Consider the following 22,064-nt stretch of genomic DNA (forward strand, 5'->3'; position numbering starts at 1 on the left):
ATCGGGAAGCGAGGAATCATGAGGCAATCAAGGCCCCATGATTCTTGGTGAGGTCATGACCTTGGCAGGCAGTTTCGTTCATCTCCTTCACTATCCTTTGAACCGCATTGTTGTTCACTTGATAAACACAAGTAAGTTCGAAACCATGTTTCACGTAAACGATATTCGAGGTGTCTCGTCTGTCACATCCACTTAAATTGTCTCCATACCACACATTCTGATGAGTGAACAATGTTCTAAAACCCCCCAGAAACGTTAACCATAAACAGACCCACAGTGTAATTTATAAGACACCACAAAGGACTTCAACCGGGGTATAATGAGTGCACAATAACATGTGGAGTTAGAAGGAAAAACACGTGATGAGCAGGGCATCTGGTTGTACAGAGCTCTAAAGATTAAGACTTTAGTGAGTTTTTTCATTTCATACATTTTAATTGTTCTCCGTATGCTTTTCACAAACAGTAAAACCTCGTTATTTCTGCATTTGATCATTCGTAATTGGGGATCATTCGGCACGGGTGCACTTTCGGCATACATACAGCATATTAGTCATTCGCCGTGAGCCGAATCGCCGTACCGAATGGTACAATTTCGGCATGCACGTGGAGTGACATCGCGCGGTCAGCGTTCGTGCCGCAGTGAAGTGCCACATCAGCTGATGTCGCCTGACAGCGTGTAATGTGGTGTAAAAGTGTCAAATAATTTAATTGTTAAGTGAAAAAATGGGAAGTTTAAGTTAGTGTAATTTGGTGTTTAAGTTATCAATTAGTGATAAAGTGAACATACAGTACATTAAGTGCATTAAGCCTTCTCCACGACCTACTCTTGCCACCTACCACATGGAGCCAATCACATCCTCCTCCTTTGCCTGCAGTGCTGGTTACTGATGATAGGGGTAACTTTGTTTGGAAAATACATTTTGGAAAACAAATTTGGAAGTTTTTTTCATTGGGTCAGGAGGCACTGGGGAGTACGATTGTACATAATTCAGAATATTGGATAATTCGGCAAGGCCAGAGCCGAAATAACAAGGGTTTACTGTATAATTAATATAAAACATAACACTATAAAACATACCGACTTAAAATAAGTAGAATTGATTGATTGGCCGTGGAGAAAATGTATTGGCAGATCCAACTGTAACTAAAAAAATCGCAAGTTGAAGAGAGAGGAAAATAAAAACACCGAAACATTAATTATTTAGAGGAAAATATGTATTTACAGATCCAACTGTAACTAATCAAGATTGAAAATATTTAAGTTAAGTAAATTTGCAAAAGATAATGCCCTAGTCCAAGCATAACAATATTATTGACTAATCAACACGCAAATTAAGTAATTATAAAAATTAACATACGCTTTAACATATGGTATAACGTGATGAGCAGCACACTGCACATGTAACATGCAACTAATAAACAATAACTACTGTGATGTACAGCTCTTTGTCAATCCACTACCAAATGAAGCCCCGTCCCATGCCGCATCAATCACGGATGTTGTCTGACCACACTTGACCACGCTGGTCCGTGCGTGCTGCTGAAGGTGGTGAGTGGGGGGGGGGGTGGTGCAGGACCAGTCCTGAAACCACTCTCTGCCGATGTTAGCCGTGGCCAGGAAATCAAACCTACGTCGCTGGGTTCAACATAGCAGTGCACTAACCACTGCGCCACCGCTCCACCCCTCCACTTTGCACCACCCGCAGGTGAACACATGTGTACGAATGTGCGCGTGCACGCACGCGCTCGTATGCGTACAGCGCACTCACACCATGAAGCGTGCGCGTATCAGGCTGCGGCTAAAAGTGGCGGTGAGGTGCTGTTTACTCGTAGCGCTCGCTCGGCTAGGAATGTAGCGCTACTTCATCTCCTGGCATTCCAACTCAAGGGCTATGCAGTGTTTGGACTGTGCAATCAGCTGTTTACGCAGTGGACATTACAGAAGCAGCAGCAGCAGAAGCGTTGCCAATAAGTACAGGGGGGGGGGGGGGGGGAGAAATAATGCGGACATAAATAGCATCTGTCCCCTGTCACTTCTGATGGGTTGTCAGAGCGGAGACCAAGAGGCACCCCCTGCCGGCAAGAGGCCCCATGGGGGCAAATCCCATTTTAAAAGATGTAGTTACTGGTGGGAAAGTGTATTGTCTCAGCGGGGATAAACAGCGAGCTGTCACGCAAGACGTCTGAGTGAGCAGAATGGATGCATTCCTTTATTTGTAACCAAGTGTGATCATGTTTAGTGACAAGGTTGCCAACCAATTTAAGATATCTGTTGGGAGGAACACAACGGGCTGAGCACAGCGAAGTGTGTATACCCAAGGCAGTTACTGAAGGCGAGCTGGGATCAAGGTGAGCAAATAAAGAGGTGGGTGAGAGAAGGTTTGATGAATTACTGAGATTAATCACAAAAAGAAAGATATGCACCTGAAGAATTAAGCTGTAACGCAGTTACGTGTTCCCTGCGTTGGCATGTTGGCAGAGAATGTAATGACACATAATACAAAACAAGCGTGGAGAGGTTTGCGCCTGGATTTGAGGAACGTAAGGAGGAACACGTGGATCAGAGAACGTAAACAAATTAGAGACATCGTGTTGACTGTTAGGCACAGAGAGGTTGGGCAGGCCACGTAACTATGAGGGATGATGATGATGGCCAGGAGTCGTGACTAATAGCATACTGGCAGCCAAAGCAGGGAACACACCCAGAGGATGTACACCACAAAGGGGAAACGTTAGATCAGCTGTTGTGCCGGAGCTATATGGATTGTTGTGAGTCACGGTGACAGCTTGGGGGAGGCCTTCATCCAGCAGTACATAGATAATGGCTGATACATGATGATAAGCTTGTTCAAATTAATGTTAACGTGCTAAACAGACATCTTTAAAATAAAATTTCGATTTAAAGCTTTCGTGACTGCAGGGATTCGTATTCTTGGTTCTTTCGGTAAAGTCACGTAGAAGGGAAATAATGAAATAATACAAATTAAACATAATAAAATACAATTCTCACGACGTTTCGGCCACGGCGGATGCTTGCGTTGTGGCCGAAATGTCGTGAGAATTTTATGGTATTATGTAAACATTTTATTATTATATTATTTCCCTTCTACGTGACTTTACCGAAAGAACCAAGAATATCTTTAAAGTTACACGTGGAGGGAACGATAAGGGAAGGAGGTGTAGGTTCCATTTTTTTTTCATTTTGCGAATAAGTTCTCCTTAAAAAAAAAGTGGTCTAAACGCAACATATTCGAATGTAATGCACAAATGCGTGCTTTGCCACCAATGTTGAGGTACCATGAGCTGACGCTCAGCTTGGAGCGGTGTGTATAAGGAAAAGGGGGTGGTGGTTTCACAGATCCAAGAGGAACTAATCGTGAGACCCCGATTCACCTTTGATCAGTTATCAAAACCACACAGCACAGTTAAATAATGTGATGCTGCTTCAGCGAAAAATACTTAAGTTAAAGATTGTTTTTTTTTTAAATGAACTACCTATTAGTTAATCCAGCCTTGTTTTTTTTCTCTCTCTGTGATGCCCTAGAGGCCTAGACAGACAATGGGGGGGTCACGCTGCTCACCACAACTTTCGCTCATATACGGTAGAGGTGGGGGGAGTGGGGGGGGGGAGTTGGTGTCTGTAGCATTCGCCAAGGTCTGGTCTACGTTTCGCCCTGGGTTTCCTTCTCAAATTTGATGATTTTTTTTCCCCCCTCACTCATGAAAAGTCAGGATATGCCAGCATGACGACGCTAGTGGCTGGGTTGCGGTGAGCGGGACATAACATCCTGCACTGTCGGGAATTTAAAGCCCTCGTGAGTCACGGGAAAATGTTTACGCCTCACTCTGGCTTGTTTTCGGTGGGATCTGTGCTGGTGTTGGTTTACGGTTTGACCCTTGGGGTTTTTTTTTTCACAAATAAGATTTTATGTTATACATTAAATCCTGCAGCGTTATTAGCAAGAATGTGAAGGATAAGGGGGGGGGGGAAAGGCACGATTAAATCTCTGGATTTTAAAAGCTCTGTGATTTATGGTCATGACGCATTGGGTTAATATTATAATGGATTTCTATGGCTTAAGTATTTGTCCGTCTGGGTATGAGCCATAAGGGGACATACATAGTTACAACAGAAAATTAATGTTTAATGCACGTTGCCCTATAGGAAGCCTCTATAAATCTTAATTCGCGTGCGTTTAATTTATGACAGTTAAATTTCGTGACTGCAGGAAACTCTTTTTTTTATTCCTGATGACGAACGCTTGTGTTGCGATCGAAACGTCGTAGTTTTTTGTTATTTTAGTTATTTTCCTTGAACCTATCTACGTGACCTTACCGAAAGACACAAAGAATATAGTTAAATACCTCGTTTAATAGTTGTGAAATATCCTTCAGGAGTCTGTACTCCTCTGCAATGTTGATGTTTTATATCTTTGGTTTGTTGTAGCTAGCAAACTGGATTAATGGATAAGCAGTGATGAAAATAAAATAAACTCAAACTATGTGAAATAAAATCATAATAATAATTATTGTTTTATTCCCAACACATTTCAATATAGATAATGGTAATTTTAGCCATCTGAAATAACCTCATACAACTTTAATCTGCCAGTGTCTATTTACAATCGTGTGTAAAATTACTCCGACCATTATTAAATGCATTGGCGGTAGACGTTGCGCCAGTATTATTTCTATTTGTAACAGCAATAGCGGAGCATTAGCAGCAAGAGCTGCAAAGTTTATGCTTTGAAAATCACTTACAAAAGTGGCCAGATAAAGATCACGCATTGAAAAGGAATGGACAAGAGAAAGATAGCAGAGAGAGAGAGAGAGGGTCGCATTACAAGGGAGATGTGGAGGACCTTAATAATTCACATGTTGAGAGAAAAATTGATTCAGGGTGGTTGAGATAAAGCTAGAGTCTGGCATAGCCTGGGAGACGAGGGGCAGCTGTTACGAAGCGTGAAGAGCGGCTGTCTGCCTGCGATATATAGAGATTGTCGAAGGGCACTTGGATTGGGAGAAAGAGCGCACAGGAATGTCCGTAGGCGGTTTGTGGTTCCCACAAGAGGTGAAATAAATTCGGCTTTCAAAAAAAAGAAGAGAGGAGCACGAGGAAGAATCCACCGCGGTGAAAAACTAACGTGTGTTCGCCGCTCACTGCAGAATGTGCCGCGCGTGTGACGGCGAGCGTGGCGAGCATAGTCAACAGCCCAGTCCCTACAAGCTGTGCGGTGGTGATTTTTTTTAGGGGAAATCATCAATGTCCAGGCTGTCTGAAGAGTAGATGTTAAAGACCCTTTGCGGTCTTCATTCACGAAGTACGCTACTGGGTGCTGTTGGTACCATACACAAAATGTGAGCTCTTACTTGCAAACACTTTTTTTTTACTGTATTTATTTAACTCGGGTTAACCAATTTTTACCTTGAAAATAGATAAAGAATTTCAACAACCTCCCTCCTGGATAAGTTGAAGGACACTGACTCAAATGGAGATAGATATTGATGGTTGTGTTGTGTGCATGGTTAAGAGCATTGTACACATCTGTGATGTTCAGAGTGTATGTGGTGTGGTGTGTGAGTTGGAGGCAGTCGCCCTCCAACAACAACGGAGGGCGGAGGAGCGACGCTCACAACAACGAGCAGAGCGCAGGGTGGCTAAAGTACAGCAAGTTGGCACAATAGGGGGCACAGGTGGTGCGTCAGCCAGTCATCTCGGTCATCTCAGTCAGTCGACCCGTGGCACCTGGGTCTGCTCCGTGACCTCCTGCCAGCGGGCGTTCGACACTTCACGTGGCCTCAAGGTGCACATGGCCTGGCACAAGCGTTATGGTGATGTCACCGCCACTTAGTGGCGAATGGCGGTTGTGTATGCGCGACTCTTTTGTGTTATGCATGCTGTGTCCCGCGTGTACAACGGGATCTAGACGTGCGTTCGCTATGTATGCTGTGAGCGCTGTGTGATGCAAGGCCGTAGTTATAATATATATTGAGGGGGACACATCCCCCCCAATATTCAAATATGCTCAAAATGTCCCCCCCCCCAATATATGGCTATGAAATAGATTTCTGTTTATATGATTGTGGTTATGGTTGTACTTTATTAATCCCAAATCTCTGCCATTACATACAATGAAACAAGAAAAGGTATAAAAGAAAAAAACAGAACAATGTAATACAATACACTATTAGACATTATTGTTAAAAATAAATAAAAGGTCCATCCTATGTTAGTGAATTTTTTTTATATTTTAGGCAGGAAATTCGTTTTCAAATTCAGATTTTTTTTTCTTCTGGGGGATGACCCACAGACCCCCTGGAAGATTTGGTCCCCCCCAATGTTGACTCCATGGCTACGGCCTTGGTGTGATGAGTGTAGTGAGTGCGGTGAGTGTGGGGTGAGCAGTCCTCACCAGCACAAGCTTCGTCCAGGTCGTGTTTGGTGAATTTCAGGCGGTTGCCCTGCAGCGTGCACGTGTGGAACTGCACGCGGAATACCACCTCCCGACCGTCCTCCGAGCTCCGGTAACATTTCACCTACAGCAGAGATGAGCACTCACTCACTTGCTCACTCACCCACAGACCCACCCACTCGCTCATTCGCTGATTCGCTCACTCATTCACTTGCTCACCCATTCAATAGGTCACTCACTCGCGCACTCACTTGCTTGTTTACCCACCCACTCACTCACCTATTACATCTATACACCCACCCAACCCAGACTCGCATACTCGCTCACTCCTTTTCATATCCTCAACGAGCCTGAAAAAGTAAAGACGTATCCGTGGCATAGGAGGGCAGGGGTCAGCTTGCGAAACAAGCGTACTCTAACCAGAGGTCAGGGCCCATTAATTATCTCAAGATGAGTCAAATTCAGCCATGCAAGAGATTAATGGAATCACTACTTATATCGGCATAATAATGCACGTGAATTTCCACCGCTGGTTCAGGGCTGCATAGGAGGAGATGGAGTGCTGTCCTTTGCTCAGTTGAGCAGGAAACCACTTTAACTTTTGACGTACCATGCAATAACTCTACAACCTCAATCTCCAACTGTTTAAGATAACAGTTTCCCACTGCAGGTGATCTGTAAGAAGTCACGGCGACCTTGATGGATTGGATTGAACAGTAGTAGATTTGTGTTGAGGTTTTTTTTTTGCACCCAGAATAACTCACATGAGCCGAAGTGGACTTACGGGCAGTGTCAGGGCTGGGTGTTTATAAGGGCACCCAAGTCACGTATGAGGCCACGTGCTTATTTGATTTAATAACGTACATAACTGTAACCGGAACATCACATCACACATAATTAGTTATTGCAGGTCCTCTAAATGTGGGCTATTAGCTGGTGTCACAGAAGTCACCAAATCTGCAAGAATCAAGAATATATAACACTCACCTACGATGTGTTTTTTTTTTTAAGAGTGAGTTCCTACCTGTTATCAAGCTGATGAATGTCGGGTAGGGGGTGAGGTATGATGAGAATGTGTGTCTTACGCTGTCAAATTTAATACCTCTGAGGAGTATGAGAACGTGTTCGTAGAGGTTTTTCTACCTTTCATGAATGTAGAAATAACAAACTACTTCTGGCTGATGGCCTCCTGACTCCATGGCAGTTATGAGGCTTGTTAGAACATACTTCACCACGCTGGTCAGTGTGGCTTGGTTATTGTAGCGAGGCCAGATAATAATTTACACTGTAAAACAAAACAGAAGGCAGTGGACCCGCTGCTCAAATAAGATTGGGGCAGTGCTAATATTTTTGGTCGCTCTGAGAAAGTAGCGGAAACTCCACGATCCTATGGCAAGGCCCAGTCTTTCTTATAGGACAGCCATACTATGAACTCTCCACAAAGTGGTGCTAATTTGTGTTGTTCTCAACCCGAGAGTGATAACGGGCAGCATCCGATACTCCGGTTCACAACCTTACAGTTGTGAGCGAAGCTTTCTGCTGCAGCACCACCCAGTGGAATAATCCTTCATAAATAAAAGTAATAAAGTGAGGAAAAATTAATTGAGTGAGGCATTATTATATCGACCCGCGGTTTGATTCATGAGGACTTCACTAGAGTTGTTTGCCGCGGGCTGGGCTGATCCTGGCCCCAGCACTGCGGCCAGATTAGCCTCTACCCAGGACCGACAACAGCCTTATTCTTCTTGTTTCGTACGGCTGCTGATGTAGATGGCAGAGCAACAACTGCAACTTCACATTCAGGTCGTCTAGCCGGATAACCTGCGTCAAGAGCAGCGGAGTGTAATCGCTGTGATGTCTCCTTCGTTTTTTTGTTTACGTAGATCTGGACATTGCGTCGTATACATGCTGCACAGGTCTGCCCTGGACAACGGCAGTCAGCACACTCCTACTGGAGAGGCGACGGCAGTGAGCCTGAGCCGCACGCACCAGGATGTCGCCCTTGAGCACCACTCCCGGGGAGAGGCTCATGCACAGCGGGGCTCCGTCGCGCACCTCCGCCCGGACCGTGCTGCCGGCGCCAGGGTTAAGGGAGGATGCACGGATGGGTAAGACAGAGTGGGGGGGGAGGAGAGGAGTGGGGGGGGGGGGGAAGGTGGTAAGAGTGAGGAGAGCGCACGTCAAGGCATGGCCGAGACGCACAGCACATGGCGGTGACATTCCGTCCCTCCGCTCGCACGCTGAAGATGTGTGGCTCCTTGTCGGCACTGGCAGTTGAAGGATGTCTTGCTGAGGCAAGCTGCAGATTGTTGACGGAGTCGGCACGATGTCGAGTGATTCTCCCAGGCCACGTAGGACTTGGTAAGGAGTGGAATTTCAACAGTTTGCCATCTATTGTAAAGTAGACACTCGAGGCCCAGTGCCACTTTTTAAGAATATTGCACAGTCATTCATTTTGGTTTTGTTTTCCAAATCTAATGCAATACTTTAAACTCATATAAAAATTCATATTGCTAATAATAGATGTTTAGATTGCCACTCAAGCATACCTTGAGAAAGAGATAAGATTATCTCAACGGGCTCTCGTATGAATGAAACTGAAAGACAGAATAATTATGTGCCGCATCGTTGGTGCTTAGTGCTCAGCCGTCACCTGTGTGTGGCTGCCTCTAACTGTGTGTGGCTATCTATGTCTGTGGCTGGCTGTCTTTGCCTGGCTGTCTGTGGCTGGCTGTCTGTGGCTGGCTGTCTTTGCCTGGCTGTCTGTGGCTGGCTGTCTGTGCCTGGCTGTCTGTGCTTGCCTGTCTGTGCCTGGCTGTCTGTGGCTGGCTGTCTGTGGCTGGCTGTCTGTGTGGGTTTACATGAAGGTACTCACTACACAGGTGAGGTGTAGTACAGGTGCAGCCCCTGGTACAAGCGCAGGAAAACGCGCCCACCTGCACACCGCACACGCAAGGGCAGTGCGTGCAGCACAAAACAGAAGAAACCTCGAACAATGCGTAGATACGGCACATGGCATTTTCCACATCACAAATCCAATTAGGTATGCAGGATGCGGCATATGTCCCATGGTGCGTGCTCGGCACACAATAAGGCACCGATTCATTGACTAGAATTGATTCTTATGCTCACGATACGTGCATTGTGTCGTGCGTGTATGAACTGATTGTTTTCGATTCGTTGCATGTAATGGGTTCACCTGACCCCTGCAATCACTAGAGGAGCTAAATTTGCCCCAACACAAAATAAACAACGAAGCTTTATTCATTCGAAAACGTGAGCCCGAATTATGGCAATTCATCACATCGCATTACATCACGCATCTCCTATTTCCACGTAGTTTAATTATGGCAAGTTTGTTTTCGTGATGTTGTTCTTATTTCTCTTTACCCACATTATGATGTGTTTTTGAGACTTTTGTTACTTTATACTTTTCATTTACACTAACTCAGGATTTATTTATTTTCGTTTTGAAATGTGGTCCACTAAATAGCTTTTTTTATCCAAATGTATTGCTTAATAGTTGGCAACGTCATGTTTTACTTTAATAATATCATTCAAGTTTCTTTCACAGTGGGCACCACGCTAAATGACGTTCACACAGCGTGCCACTCATTTGTATTTTATTAAGTATGTAATTGCTATAGACTATTATTAATATAAACAGCAATTAAGAAACAATATTGAATCTCCAAAGCTTGTATTCCACGAATTTTCTGCCATTAAAAACTGATTTTTCTAATCAACACATGCCATATACCCAGCGATTGGCAGTTTTTTTTTTCCAGCCAATTACTCACTGAAGGAAAATTATATTGCCATTCACGGGAACACGCACACACGAGACACGCACCAACACCCTTCCCAAGATAGACGGATTTTTTTTTATTGCAGGGAATTAATAAAAGAGATTGTTCTTTGTTTTACTCCCATATCCCTTCCTTGTGCACACTTATTTTCTTGCCGAGTATCCAATCTGGGCTTATAAACAATCACAGGTATTCAAAGTATAGGGCCCAGTTAGCCAAATACCGTTGGCAGAACAGCCTTACGTTTCCATCGCTGGCGATGATGAGTCTATAACTAGTACAAGATGCTAGGAAAAGCCTTTGCCATCGGGGCCTTCAGTACCACATCCAGAGAAGGCTGTTGTCTGTAAGTCCGTGTTGTTAACAAAGAGGAGGGTTGATGTAAGACCTAAAACCACGGGTGGTGACCCAAAATAAATGCTGTATTTACAATACAAAACAATTTGAATTTAAGCGTGTGAATAATTCATGCTTTCTAAATATTGAAGTGTGCCTAAAGGACTTACGGCATTGTAACACTGCTCGGAGATTAATTGAAATACTGTGCATTACATAAACATCATCTACTTAAGGCCCTTCATTGAAGTGGATGTGTGTTACATGAGCTGCCGCATTTCAATGAGCATTTTATTGGAGTGAGGCGATTTTAAATTGTGGCAACCAAAAACTTCAACTTGAACACCTGCACGTTCCATTGTTATGTAATTGTGAGGCCAATATTTGATAGTATTTAGTTGGTGCACTGTAAGGCTGGTATTAATCTTAATTTCCATTGCATCATCATTGCAATTCTAAGTGATATATTTTGCCTATATGAGACGCCATATAAAAATCCACGTTCATTCTCAAGTTTAGCTTTCCAGAAACACTCCAATCTGCTCTCGTGCAGCTCTTTACTCAATAATGTTTAGTCTCAGGTACCAACGTAACCAAACAATACCATTTAAATCAGTGAATATTCCCAATGATTGCACATGGTTCCGAAACATCGATATGCACAAAGAAAATAGAACAAAATCTGAAATGCTAACACAAAAAATGGAGAGATGCACATTGTTTTCTATTTAAGCTCAGCCACAGAAAGCAAAATAAGTGATTTCACATTATGGCCAAGAGGACATATTCAAATTAAGGCCATGATACTGATTCTTAAGGAAAGTAAGTGGGCTTGGGCAGGACACGTTTCTATAAGAGATGATTGCTCGTGGTCGAGACGAAATAAGGAACTGCAGCCATCGGCGTAAACAAGTCTGAGAGACCATCCATTGAGAATAGTGAAATCATCTTAATCGCAGTTGCTCGATGGACTATTATATCACAGATTTGGGGATGTTCAATCCAACAGTAGATTGATCACTATGACTAGTTAGATCACCGAATGATGATTGAGCATTATAAATGTGCTGAACCGATAGATGTAACACATGAAGCCACGTTGGCCCAAAAGGCGAACATCCAAGCAGCACTCCAGATCTCTACGCGGTTGCTATACCGGCACCACAAAACGATGGAATGCATGAATTCGTGAATCCGGTCACTCTTAGCTTCTCTCCAAAAGAATAAAAGCCGAGACAATTCCGGTGGGCAACAACGCCCAGCTCACAGTTCAGCACAGCTAACACAGACAAGTGGCGATGATCGTGAAGCGGTGGACACCTGTTTCCAATACAAGCTGGGCGAGGTCGACCACATCAATGCGCCTTCGCTTGAGCGTCACGAGTTTCTACAGCAGATGCCCACTGCAGCGATCACTGCACCCTTACGGTGTCTTCTGAGTTTTTTTTAAATGAAGTTACGCATTTTTATGGGGCACCAATAGTACTGCACACAATTTTGTCCACATTTGTTGCAATGCTCATAAGCAGGAGGCCAGCCTCACGCTTCAAAAGAAGTGCACGCATAAGGAGATAAACTTGGCTGTTGAGAGTTGTTGGTGTGTTCGCATGCAGGTGTTATACATGTGTACTTGTATATTCATGCGTGTAATTACATTCGCAGGTATATATGTGCTCCACTTTGTATGTGACACTGTATACATGATATGAGATATAGTAAATAACTACTTCTCTGTGCAACATGTGTATGCATGGGGGCACACATGACTGTGTGTACAAAATACGAATATTGTACGCATGTGTGTGCACGTGTGCGTAGATATGTATGTGCGTTTATGTGCACGTGTGAATGTCCGTGCATGTGTGCCTGCACATGTGGTTGTGGAGTGTGTGCGTGTGCGCGTGTGCACGTGTGTGTGTGCAGATGCGTGGATGTGTGTGTGTGCGCGTGTGTGTGTTCCAGACCTGGGGGACCCCATGCGCCATGAAGGAGGATGTGGGAGAGGTACACAGGGGCACTGTTCATCTTGATGGAACCTGACAGTAGGCCGTTGAAATAATACACGTACCTACACAGCAGCGACAGCAGCGTTAATTGCAAAGAGTGCCAAGGGGCCTTTAATGAGCAGCACAGAGAAAGGACCTCATATTAGGCTTAAAGCTATAGTGTCAAAATTGAGTTTCGGCTATGTGTGTTTTAAAGTCTTTCATTACGTTACACAGTGTGTGGTTAATGAAACCAAAAATGACAGCAGCTGTTAAATTATGAGTAGAAATATTACCAATGTGTAATCGCTAATTCTCACACATGTGAGTGAAATTTTACATTAATTGCAGCAGAATTGTGCCAAATGAAAGAGTCTAATGGCACCCTGATGTAGTCTACCCCTTATCATCTACAAGCCCGCATTTGACAATATCAGGCTCTGCGCCACTACATCCCTAGAGCTAATTAGGAAAATATTAAATGTGTGCATTCCAAGCAGGGTACCCCAATTCACTTGCATTCATTGTTTCTGATATGAGGTTGAGGAATGGAGTTTGGTGAGATGAATCGTCACAATAATGGGAACAACCGAACTTTGTTCGCGCGAATTGAATTGACGGCCCTGTCACGAAGGATGTTCACCACAACAAGGCCACGTGTGAAGCCTGCACGGTGTAGAAATCTCAGGGTGTCACATTCAGCCTACACCGATGCTACTTTTACAAAGTGCATATTTGTGAAAGTTTATTCGACTCTTTGCCTTTTATTAGGGATAGCAGTGCCATAAAATGATTATGTTTGATCACAGAGATAAGATTCGGTTTTTCTACAGAAGAAAAACAATAAAGTTTGCCACGGGTGTGCAGCAATGTAAAAGCGTCTTATATAAAGAAAATACAGTGACTGCTGGTAAAACTCAAATGTCGTATCTTGCTGTCCCCCTTTGCCTCAATAAATTAAGTGAACAGATATCCTTATTTCATGTGAATATATCAGCGTGAATACAGATTAATGTGCTCATTCCTACAGCTGGACTCGATCTACCCCTGGATGCACATTCCAGTAGAGGGGCAGCTCCTACACGGAACGCCTTCAAAGTGACCCCAAGTGACCTCTTAAAGCTTTTTATGTGACCCCCAAGTGACCCCAGTCACCTGACGCTGACCTTGTCTTATAAAACCATGCAGTGGGCAGCATAACATTTCATTGTCACAGTTCCTCTGCGTTATAACTTGCGGTGGCTTAAAATCTCAGTGGTGATATTGACAACAGATCACTTCATATCATGGAACGTTGAAATGTTGCCGTGTTATTTCATGTACAGTATTTAAAATATGTTCCTGGTGAAGTACTCGAGATTAAATTCCTATTTAAATCTCCAAAAGATGTTATTTGAAAACCCGGAGACCATCATAATGATGTGTCAAATACAGTAATCTCTATTCATTCAGCACATAGTTTTGACATTTACATTTTGTAAAGTGCATGCTACGTGCCTGTATGCTATGTGCTGACTGTTGTCAATCATCGGCCGTGTGCTTTACCGTTGCTGTGAGGGTTGGGTGAGTGACGCAAACTTTTCCACGTAAAACCTCTTCATGGCAAATCTGTCCAGAGCCTGATCCGCACTGTGGTACACGCACACACGAAAACAAAAACAAAGATCCCCCGTATAGCCTTCACAGACTGTTGGAGCAAGTGTTGTTAGCGAGCACCTATGAAGGCCATCACGGCACACAAGGCGGTGGGTGGCCAGTACCACACCCAGCCGCCTTTGTCTCCCTTGTGATACATCACACCAGGTACTCATTTGCGGCTGAGTCGATCCGGGGGAGGCCCAGGACCGTTTCAGATTATTGTAACCGGTGTTAGCCATGAGCTCCCTATAAACGAACGCTTATACACACATACACACGTGATCATGAGTATTTTTAAATATACACTTGCGCATACACAAACCTACATACTAAATACTTGCATAAATATGCAATACCTACACGCTCACTCATCCATTGACATGTACACATCATTCATAGTCATAGCATGCACTGTGTGGCATGCACTCGCGTTACAATACACGTGTGCGACCAGTGTCGAATTGCTGAGATATATTAGGAGCTAACTACACAGACACAACGGGGTGAAGCAACATGAGTGTGACAAACATTTACTTCTGGATGCTTCGGAGAAATTAACTTCTGGCCTCAGACGATTTTTTGTGGGTGCGACTATTGACCCATCCACCTTTGTGAAAGAGTAGAGGGAATGTCATTCCTTGTTTCACTCATATATATTCGGATAGTTGTGTCCACCCATTATGAGCAAACAGCATCATATGCACGTATGTATGTTGAACTTCTTTCGCGCTAATCAGAGGTGTGGGTGGAAGGACAACAAACTCAACACAAAACCCAGTTCTAAAGAAATAAAGTTTTCAATCTACATTTCAAAGCGCCATAGCTCCCCCCAGTGGCTTCCTCATATCGGAAGGAAGAGCGTTCCAGACGGCCGCAGAAGCGCACCTGAAAGCGCCGTGCGATGCGGTGACTGTCACATGAAGAGCCAATGCAGTATGAGACAAAGAAGTGGTGGATCCTAATCAGTCACCCGTTGCCATTATTGAGGCAGTTAAAATTTGGGCAAAATATTAAATGAAAGCAGGTGATTTTTTTCCATAAAATTAATATACAAAAGAAAAGTATAGAATTGCCGGGATAATATGAAACATGTATGTCAACCGATAAGGTTGTGTATGGAGGTGTTCATCGCTGTTGTGATTCAAACTAGTCACCTGGCTAGACGTCAGTACTGCAAAATAGACTAAGCTGCACAATTAAAATTAATGCAGTACTTTCAAAGAATAACAATAATACTCTTAAGTTTTTTCGGTAAAGTCACGTAGGTAAAAATAATATTTTTATTTTATTATAATTTTTTACCTACGTGACTTTACCGAAAAAACCTAAGAGTATGAATCCTTGCAGTCCAGAAAGCTTCAAATCTAGAATAACAATAATACAATTAAATACCGAGCCATTGATGTTCTAGAGTAAAACGTCATAAATTTATAAGCTTCTTTAAAATCTGGTTAAATGTATGGACTTGTTGAAATTGAGATAAAATCTCTTGGTCACCCATGAATGATATAAGGATGTGTTTGACAAAACACGAGTGGATCTGACATTTGCTCTGGTGAGTGTTCATGTTTTCTAATAGCGTTCTGCTTGACACTGCAATAGGTTCTGAGAGGTTGGTCAGGGGTTGTGGGGAGGGTCTAAGAGTGACAGTAATTTTGTTACATTTTGTTACTTTGTAAATTGTCAGGAACCAATTCTACGAAGTGTCTACAAAGGCTTGACCTCTCATGTTATATGCTCTTTGCTCACAATTATTGGCCACCATTATCTGTCTACCCTATCACAAAGGTGACATGGTAATAAAAAAATCCCTTTTAACTGAAACTAGCTGGAAGAAGCAGGTCTGAGACCTTTTAAAAGCTATTTTTATGATTTAATTGTTATTTGTATCTATGTTTTAGGCCGGCTTGGCTGTTCAACCTCTTGGCCCTCTCCTGGCCTCCCCGACCTTACCTCTTCCATCGTGTCTCATTCTGAGAGGTAACTAGCAATGCTTGGGCACTCACTCAGCCTTGCTGCATTTCTGGGTTTTTCTGCTACGACATTTGTGGCTTGAGGTCTCCTCTGGGGCCTTGCATCTATGGAATTACAGTGTTATAACGTCTCTCAAGGGGCCTTGTCACTGCCTTGCCAAAGGTGGTGCGGTTTGGTGGTTTGTGGGGATCGGTGGTGTGCCAGAATGGTGGCCATTTTGTCCCATCGCTTTTCCAGACTTCCCCTTGCACTCTGCTGATTCTGGGATTCTCAGTGGCTGTGTGTACCCTTGTGGGCATGGGCCATTGTTTATCCCTGGGTCTCGGATGGCCTTGACTCGGTGTTCCTTTATGCCTCAGTGTTACTTGGCTTTATATTTTCCTAGTTTAGGATTGAAAAGGCACTTTGCAGTGTCGTAATATTTTAGCGCTAAATAAACAGGAAAAAAAACTAATCCTTTGTGTTTCTGAAGAGTTCAGAAGCACATTTAATTGTGTATTTTAAACATTTCTGATATTAAACATTCGTTAACGCACACAAACAGTCTCTTACATACATACGTCTCTTACATACATGCAGGCAGACACAATGTGGCGATGAACACCCAATATGTCAGTGCACACACCTGGCACAGATGGCACTGTAGTGCATAAAGGCAGCGATAACAACACCGGCACTCCCGCTGTTACCCTGAAGAGGGGCGAAGAGAAAAAGAACAATTTAGAGACAGCGGCCAGAGACCACAGAGGAGCCCAACATACCTAACATGTACTGCACATGTATGCCACACACATTCCACATCTGATTTATACAACGGCCGTGCATTATCCGATTTTTCAGTGTCAAACCCCAGAGAGAGAAAACGTGTGTAAGGGACAATATTCACGTGCTCTGGAGACGATCGCTAGCATGTGCCCGAGAGAAAGAATTACCAGCAAATTCGCTCCAGCTTAAAAAAAAACCTGGGGCTGTAAATGGTACGTGGCTCAAGGGTCGTAACTCAGAGGGCATCAACATTGTCACGGTGACCCATGAAAAGAGCACTGATTGGCAGATGTGCCAGGTTAGGGTTGTTTTTTTATAATGTGAAGGCGGCAACACCAGAATGGAATTTGTCAGTGATGCTGCCACCCTGAGTTCTGACTTCCAGACACACTACAGTGCTCCAAGGCTGCACGATCGCTGTAAAACTGACATAACAGAAGTTTATCAGCTTCTGTGCTTCTATGATTTACTAAGAGGTTCACTTTCCACTCCAAATCTGCACATTCCTCATCCAAAACACGCAGGGTGCAAAAAAAACGGTAAATGTCAAAATGACATTGTTAAACATTAAAATTTGTCAACGTTTAAATTTGTGAAACATTCGCGTTTTGAATGAGGCCTATTGCTTCAAGGTAACTACTTTAGATATGTCCAAGGAGTTATATGATTAAATAAGATGATATAATTTCCATCAATTAGGGCATAATCAGCCCAGACCTTGGAGAGTTGGCAACTTGAAGATGTGTGCTGCCAAGCATTTCCGGCTCAGTAAATTTCACCACTAAACTGGGCTTCTTGTAAATAAGAAAAACCTAATCCATAGGCCTGAAGTAACAACACCTTAAGTGACCCTGTGCTCTTAATGCCAACGCGAGCCCCTTCTAGGCTTGCAAATCCTGACGAGTGGGATTTTTTGAGTCATTACGGAACCACGAGTGCTGGAAGGCTGATGCCTCCATCAGCATTGGACGGTAATTATTTCCGTGTTCCTGTTTGTTTACGCAGCAATGTTCTAACATTCTGCAATTTCCTTTTTCCATTTTTTTCAGAAGCACTCTACATAAACAATTTGCACACGTGTGTGCCATTATTATTATTTATATGTTTCTTGTGTATAACTAAAAGTAACAAAAACTATGTTTTTAGGCCAGTTGGCCAAATACCGATATTTTTTGTTTGAATTAAAATTTCTACTCTTTACATCTCCATTTTTTACTAATAATACAATTTGCTGAAGCAGTAATGTGTGTGCTGATACAATGATATTACAGCTCCTGGTAACTATGCCTTTGATTGGTTTACATAGAGGTCTTCATAACCAATCCTGTCTTTGGTGAAATAGTTGTACAGGTCCCGATGACCGATTGTGCCTTTTATGGACTATCACAGATGCCATACTGACCGTTGACCAGGCTTGCTCACACAGCCATTGCACACCTGAAAACGCCCCTTTGTGAATATTGAATCGAGAGTCACCCCTGAACCCTATAAACCCTTTGCCCTGCTGACCGCACAGTGAAGCACAGTGACATGCAGGGGGTGTGAGTTGAGCCAGGAGTCGATGGCCTTGCAGATGCTACACAGCGTGTCCAGGTGAGGCGCGTGGCGCGAGGGCCAGCCAAAATCCAACACCTGCACGCCACGCCACATCGTTACTCCCCAGAAAACATGCGCAGCCCCCAGGCAGCTTTTACATCAAAAGTCAACCACTCATCTAAGCAGGCATATCATCTCAATCGTACCGAATAGCTGAAGGCAATGGTGCAGCCCTGCAATTACTTGCTCATGCCACTGCTAGTGGAAGGGTCTCTGGAGATCCACTCGAGATTATCTTTGGTGGGCTACTCTTCCACACTCGCCAGTTGCCTTGAAAAGAGTTGGTAGTTATCCACTCACTGTGGTTTCCCCATTTGTACAGACCAATTCATCAACGACATTGGAAACATTTATTTTCAACTCATTTTTCTTTGTCTCACTCGCACCTCATTGGGCACAACATGACTTGTTGTTTTTGCTTGTCAAGGTAACACGTGTGGTGCAATGCATGTTTACCTTTGCCCCGCTGCTTTTTTTTTACAGTGGTATCCTAACCACCTTGTCCTCGAGTGAGGCTTTTGTTTTTATATCATGTGGTGGTGATGATGATGGTGCATCAATAAGGTTGTGTGCGTTTGTTACAAATGTTTGTGGGAAGCAATGGCACAGTGGTTAGTGCACTGCACTACAAACCCGGTGACCTGCGTTCGATTCCCGCTCATGACCAATAACAGTGGCGAATATCTGAAACGGTGCTAGACCATCCCCTCATACGATGCAGCCTCAAATAAGTAGCTCGTGTGGCGTGTAAACATCAGCGCTGGGGAGAGAAACGCGGCCAAGCATTGTGATGGCCCTCATGTGCCATGGCGGCCTTCATAGGTGTTCGCTAACTGCACTTGCCCCAAAGGCTACTTGGTGGATCTTTGTCTCTGTACATGTGTACCGTTCCATTGCTTGGTCACAAACGCTATCAAAATAATAGTTTAACGTGAACTGCTGAAATACGTCTTCTGGTAATCCCCACAGCTAAACGCCACTGTGGATGGTTATGGAGGGCAATGGAAAACACACCGGGAAAGGTCCTGGAATGTCACATTCCAAGGCTGTTTCCCATCAGTGTCTCAAATGGGGTAAAGATGCATCTCCCCTTTGCCTCGTGGCATTATAGCATAATTAAGATATATTGAGAAAGTTAGGTTCGAGATGTGAATAAATCTATTTGTAGCAATGTATGTTAATAAATAAATGGAGAAGCTCCAATTCATGCTTGTTTAAGCACTTGTTTTTATGAATTTGGTGAGAGTGTATGCATGCGACTAATTGTATGCGTTTTTTGTGTGTGGCTATGAGGGGGTAGTGGTGCCACGTAGATTTGCACAATACGCTACAATCCCAGGCGACCTCGGTTTGTTTCATGGCCATGTACGACATCAGCGACAAGTAGCATCTCAACCTATCCCTACTTCTGAGTCTCCTCCAAATTAACTCGACCTGGTGTGGTGTGTACAGGTCACCACTGTGGAGGCAAAGCTGTTATTATTTTTATTATTACCACTTGTTTACCCAGCAGTCTCATGAATCTTCGCCAGGAGGGATCTGCAAAGTGTTCGCAGTAGGGACTAATGAATGATGTGTACAATCCCATTTGAGAAATATGCAGGTATTTTATTACATTTAGACAATGACACCCTTACCACGATTGCTTACTCGTGTGAATGACGCCACTGGATCTTTAACGTCCACTGTGAAGCAGATGGCGGGTAATTTTTTTTACGGTGAATACACCAGCAGTAATTATCACGATGTTGGTCTCACGGATCCTTTGTGCAATGCCACTCTTAGCCAGGGGCTTGCCAACAGCACTTTCCCCAACAGTCTGCGAGACTAAATGAGCCATCTTTGTGTTTAGTCGTATTCGCATCAATGTTGCTTTTCTTTTCCTTTGTATTTTGTTGGCACACGTTATTCACAGCATACGCATACAATGAGGAGAGTGTGCTTGTGAGCGCGTGACCACCTGTACACACCTGTGGGTTGAGTTGTAGCATCTCATTCCGCCTTCCGGAAAGATTAATGATCTGCAAATGCAAGACAAGCACCATTCGCATATTGTATACGCTTTTACATGTACAAGAATTTGTACACATATACACATATACCGCATGCTTTAGCATTGTTTGTGGATGTACACCAGTGAACACTCGCTGCTTGTGCAGAATGAATGTGGCATTTATATGTGGGCGCACCAAAACCTATGGAATGTGGACCACGGACTTTTACAGTATCCCCCATATACCAATAATTTATTTGTTCAACAGGGAAAAACACATTCAGTCTCAATACATTTTCATTACTCGTGCATGTGGGAGGAAATTGCAGTAACTAGCATAACACTCAAATATACAAACACATCGCCTTCGTGAGAAACCAACCTTGTTCGACTGCTTCCAAGAGGCATCTATTGCCCTGCAGGCTCCATCGGTGCATTATCCACCAATCTTTGGGATTACAGGCGTCTCTGTGTAAGTGTGCGGGGCTCTGCCTGTTGAATGCAAGTTGATTTATGCAAAAAATGCCAATCCTTCAGGAATGCCTCAATGAACCTCAGGACACTTTATCAAGAAGGTCGTGCATTGGTATGTTTCAGTCCTTCCGTTAGTGAGTGCTTTGCTTCTTGCTGGAGGGATCCAGAGTATGGACATATGCACATGTGCGGACCTACTGTCAATCCACTTTTGTCAAATCCACTGCTGGATAAGGCCTTCAACAGCCTACAACACCTGTTTTGTGCACAGTAGTCACCGATACGAGTACCATCCACACTCTAACCTTGCTTAACATCGGAGATGCGGCACAATTAAACAGTGTTGTCTTTGGTCACGTTTGAATTCGCTTGAGCGCGTGTGAGCATGCGGTAGTGTAGCGGTTCGCATGCTGCGCTACGAACCCGGTGATCCGAGTTCGATTCCCACACACGGCCAACACCAGCGACGATTATCTGAACCGGTCATGGGCCTCCCCTAGGTCGACTCAGCCTCAAATGAGTACATGGTGTGGTGTGTAAACATCGCCACTGGCGAGACAAAGGCGGCCGGGTATGGTGCTGGCCACCGAACCCCTCGTGCGCCGTGCCAGCCTTCATATATGCTCGCGAACTGCACTTGCCACAACAGTCTGTTCAGGCTATACGGGGGATCTTTGTAATCTGTACGACCGACCCACCAGGTATTTGTCGGCGTGCTTGGAGGTGAGCATGCCGGCGATGTCGCGGAGGCTGCTCTGGTGCGCGTGCTCCGGGATGCCGGGCGGGAGCGTGGTGGCGATGATACGCTCCGTGATGTACGTCAGGTCGAACTCGAAGGGGGCCTCCATCTCGGCCACGCGTGCCCTGCAGGACATATGCCTGTAGTCTATGTTATATGTGCGTATGTTGAACTTATTTCACACCATGCGAAGCCAAACGTGCTAATCGGAGGTGCGGGGGAAGAACAAAAAAATGTATATAAAAAGCAGTTGTAAATAAATTAGTTTTCAATCTAGATTTAGAAGTGCATAGCTCCAGTTGCTTTATAATATCGGAAGAATGTTCCAGACGGCCGTAGA

At 44.0% G+C, this 22,064-nt stretch overlaps 1 protein-coding gene across 13 annotated transcripts in view; it reads right to left on the minus strand.

Annotated features, from left to right (window-relative positions):
* LOC133346171 (tensin-3-like) overlaps positions 1-22,064 on the minus strand; it is a 135,874-nt gene that overhangs the window by 45,588 nt on the left and 68,222 nt on the right. For 8 of the 13 annotated variants that reach the window (XM_061557649.1, XM_061557648.1, XM_061557641.1 and 5 more), the window contains 9 exons: positions 21,684-21,864; positions 20,489-20,539; positions 18,432-18,554; positions 16,783-16,847; positions 14,091-14,174; positions 12,525-12,628; positions 9,291-9,351; positions 8,405-8,486; positions 6,416-6,539 (listed from right to left, as the gene is read on the minus strand). In XM_061557649.1, the coding sequence (XP_061413633.1) occupies positions 6,416-6,539; positions 8,405-8,486; positions 9,291-9,351; positions 12,525-12,628; positions 14,091-14,174; positions 16,783-16,847; positions 18,432-18,554; positions 20,489-20,539; positions 21,684-21,860 (871 nt within the window). In that variant the 5' untranslated portion in view covers positions 21,861-21,864. The remainder of the gene's footprint in view (positions 1-6,415; positions 6,540-8,404; positions 8,487-9,290; positions 9,352-12,524; positions 12,629-14,090; positions 14,175-16,782; positions 16,848-18,431; positions 18,555-20,488; positions 20,540-21,683; positions 21,865-22,064) is intronic. The other 5 variants (XM_061557643.1, XM_061557639.1, XM_061557638.1 and 2 more) reach the window with 1 other exon arrangement.

Source organism: Lethenteron reissneri, chromosome 23 (genome assembly GCF_015708825.2).
Source record: "Lethenteron reissneri isolate LAM-NWPU_2019-01 chromosome 23, ASM1570882v1, whole genome shotgun sequence".
In the NCBI taxonomy this organism is placed as follows: domain Eukaryota; kingdom Metazoa; phylum Chordata; class Hyperoartia; order Petromyzontiformes; family Petromyzontidae; genus Lethenteron; species Lethenteron reissneri.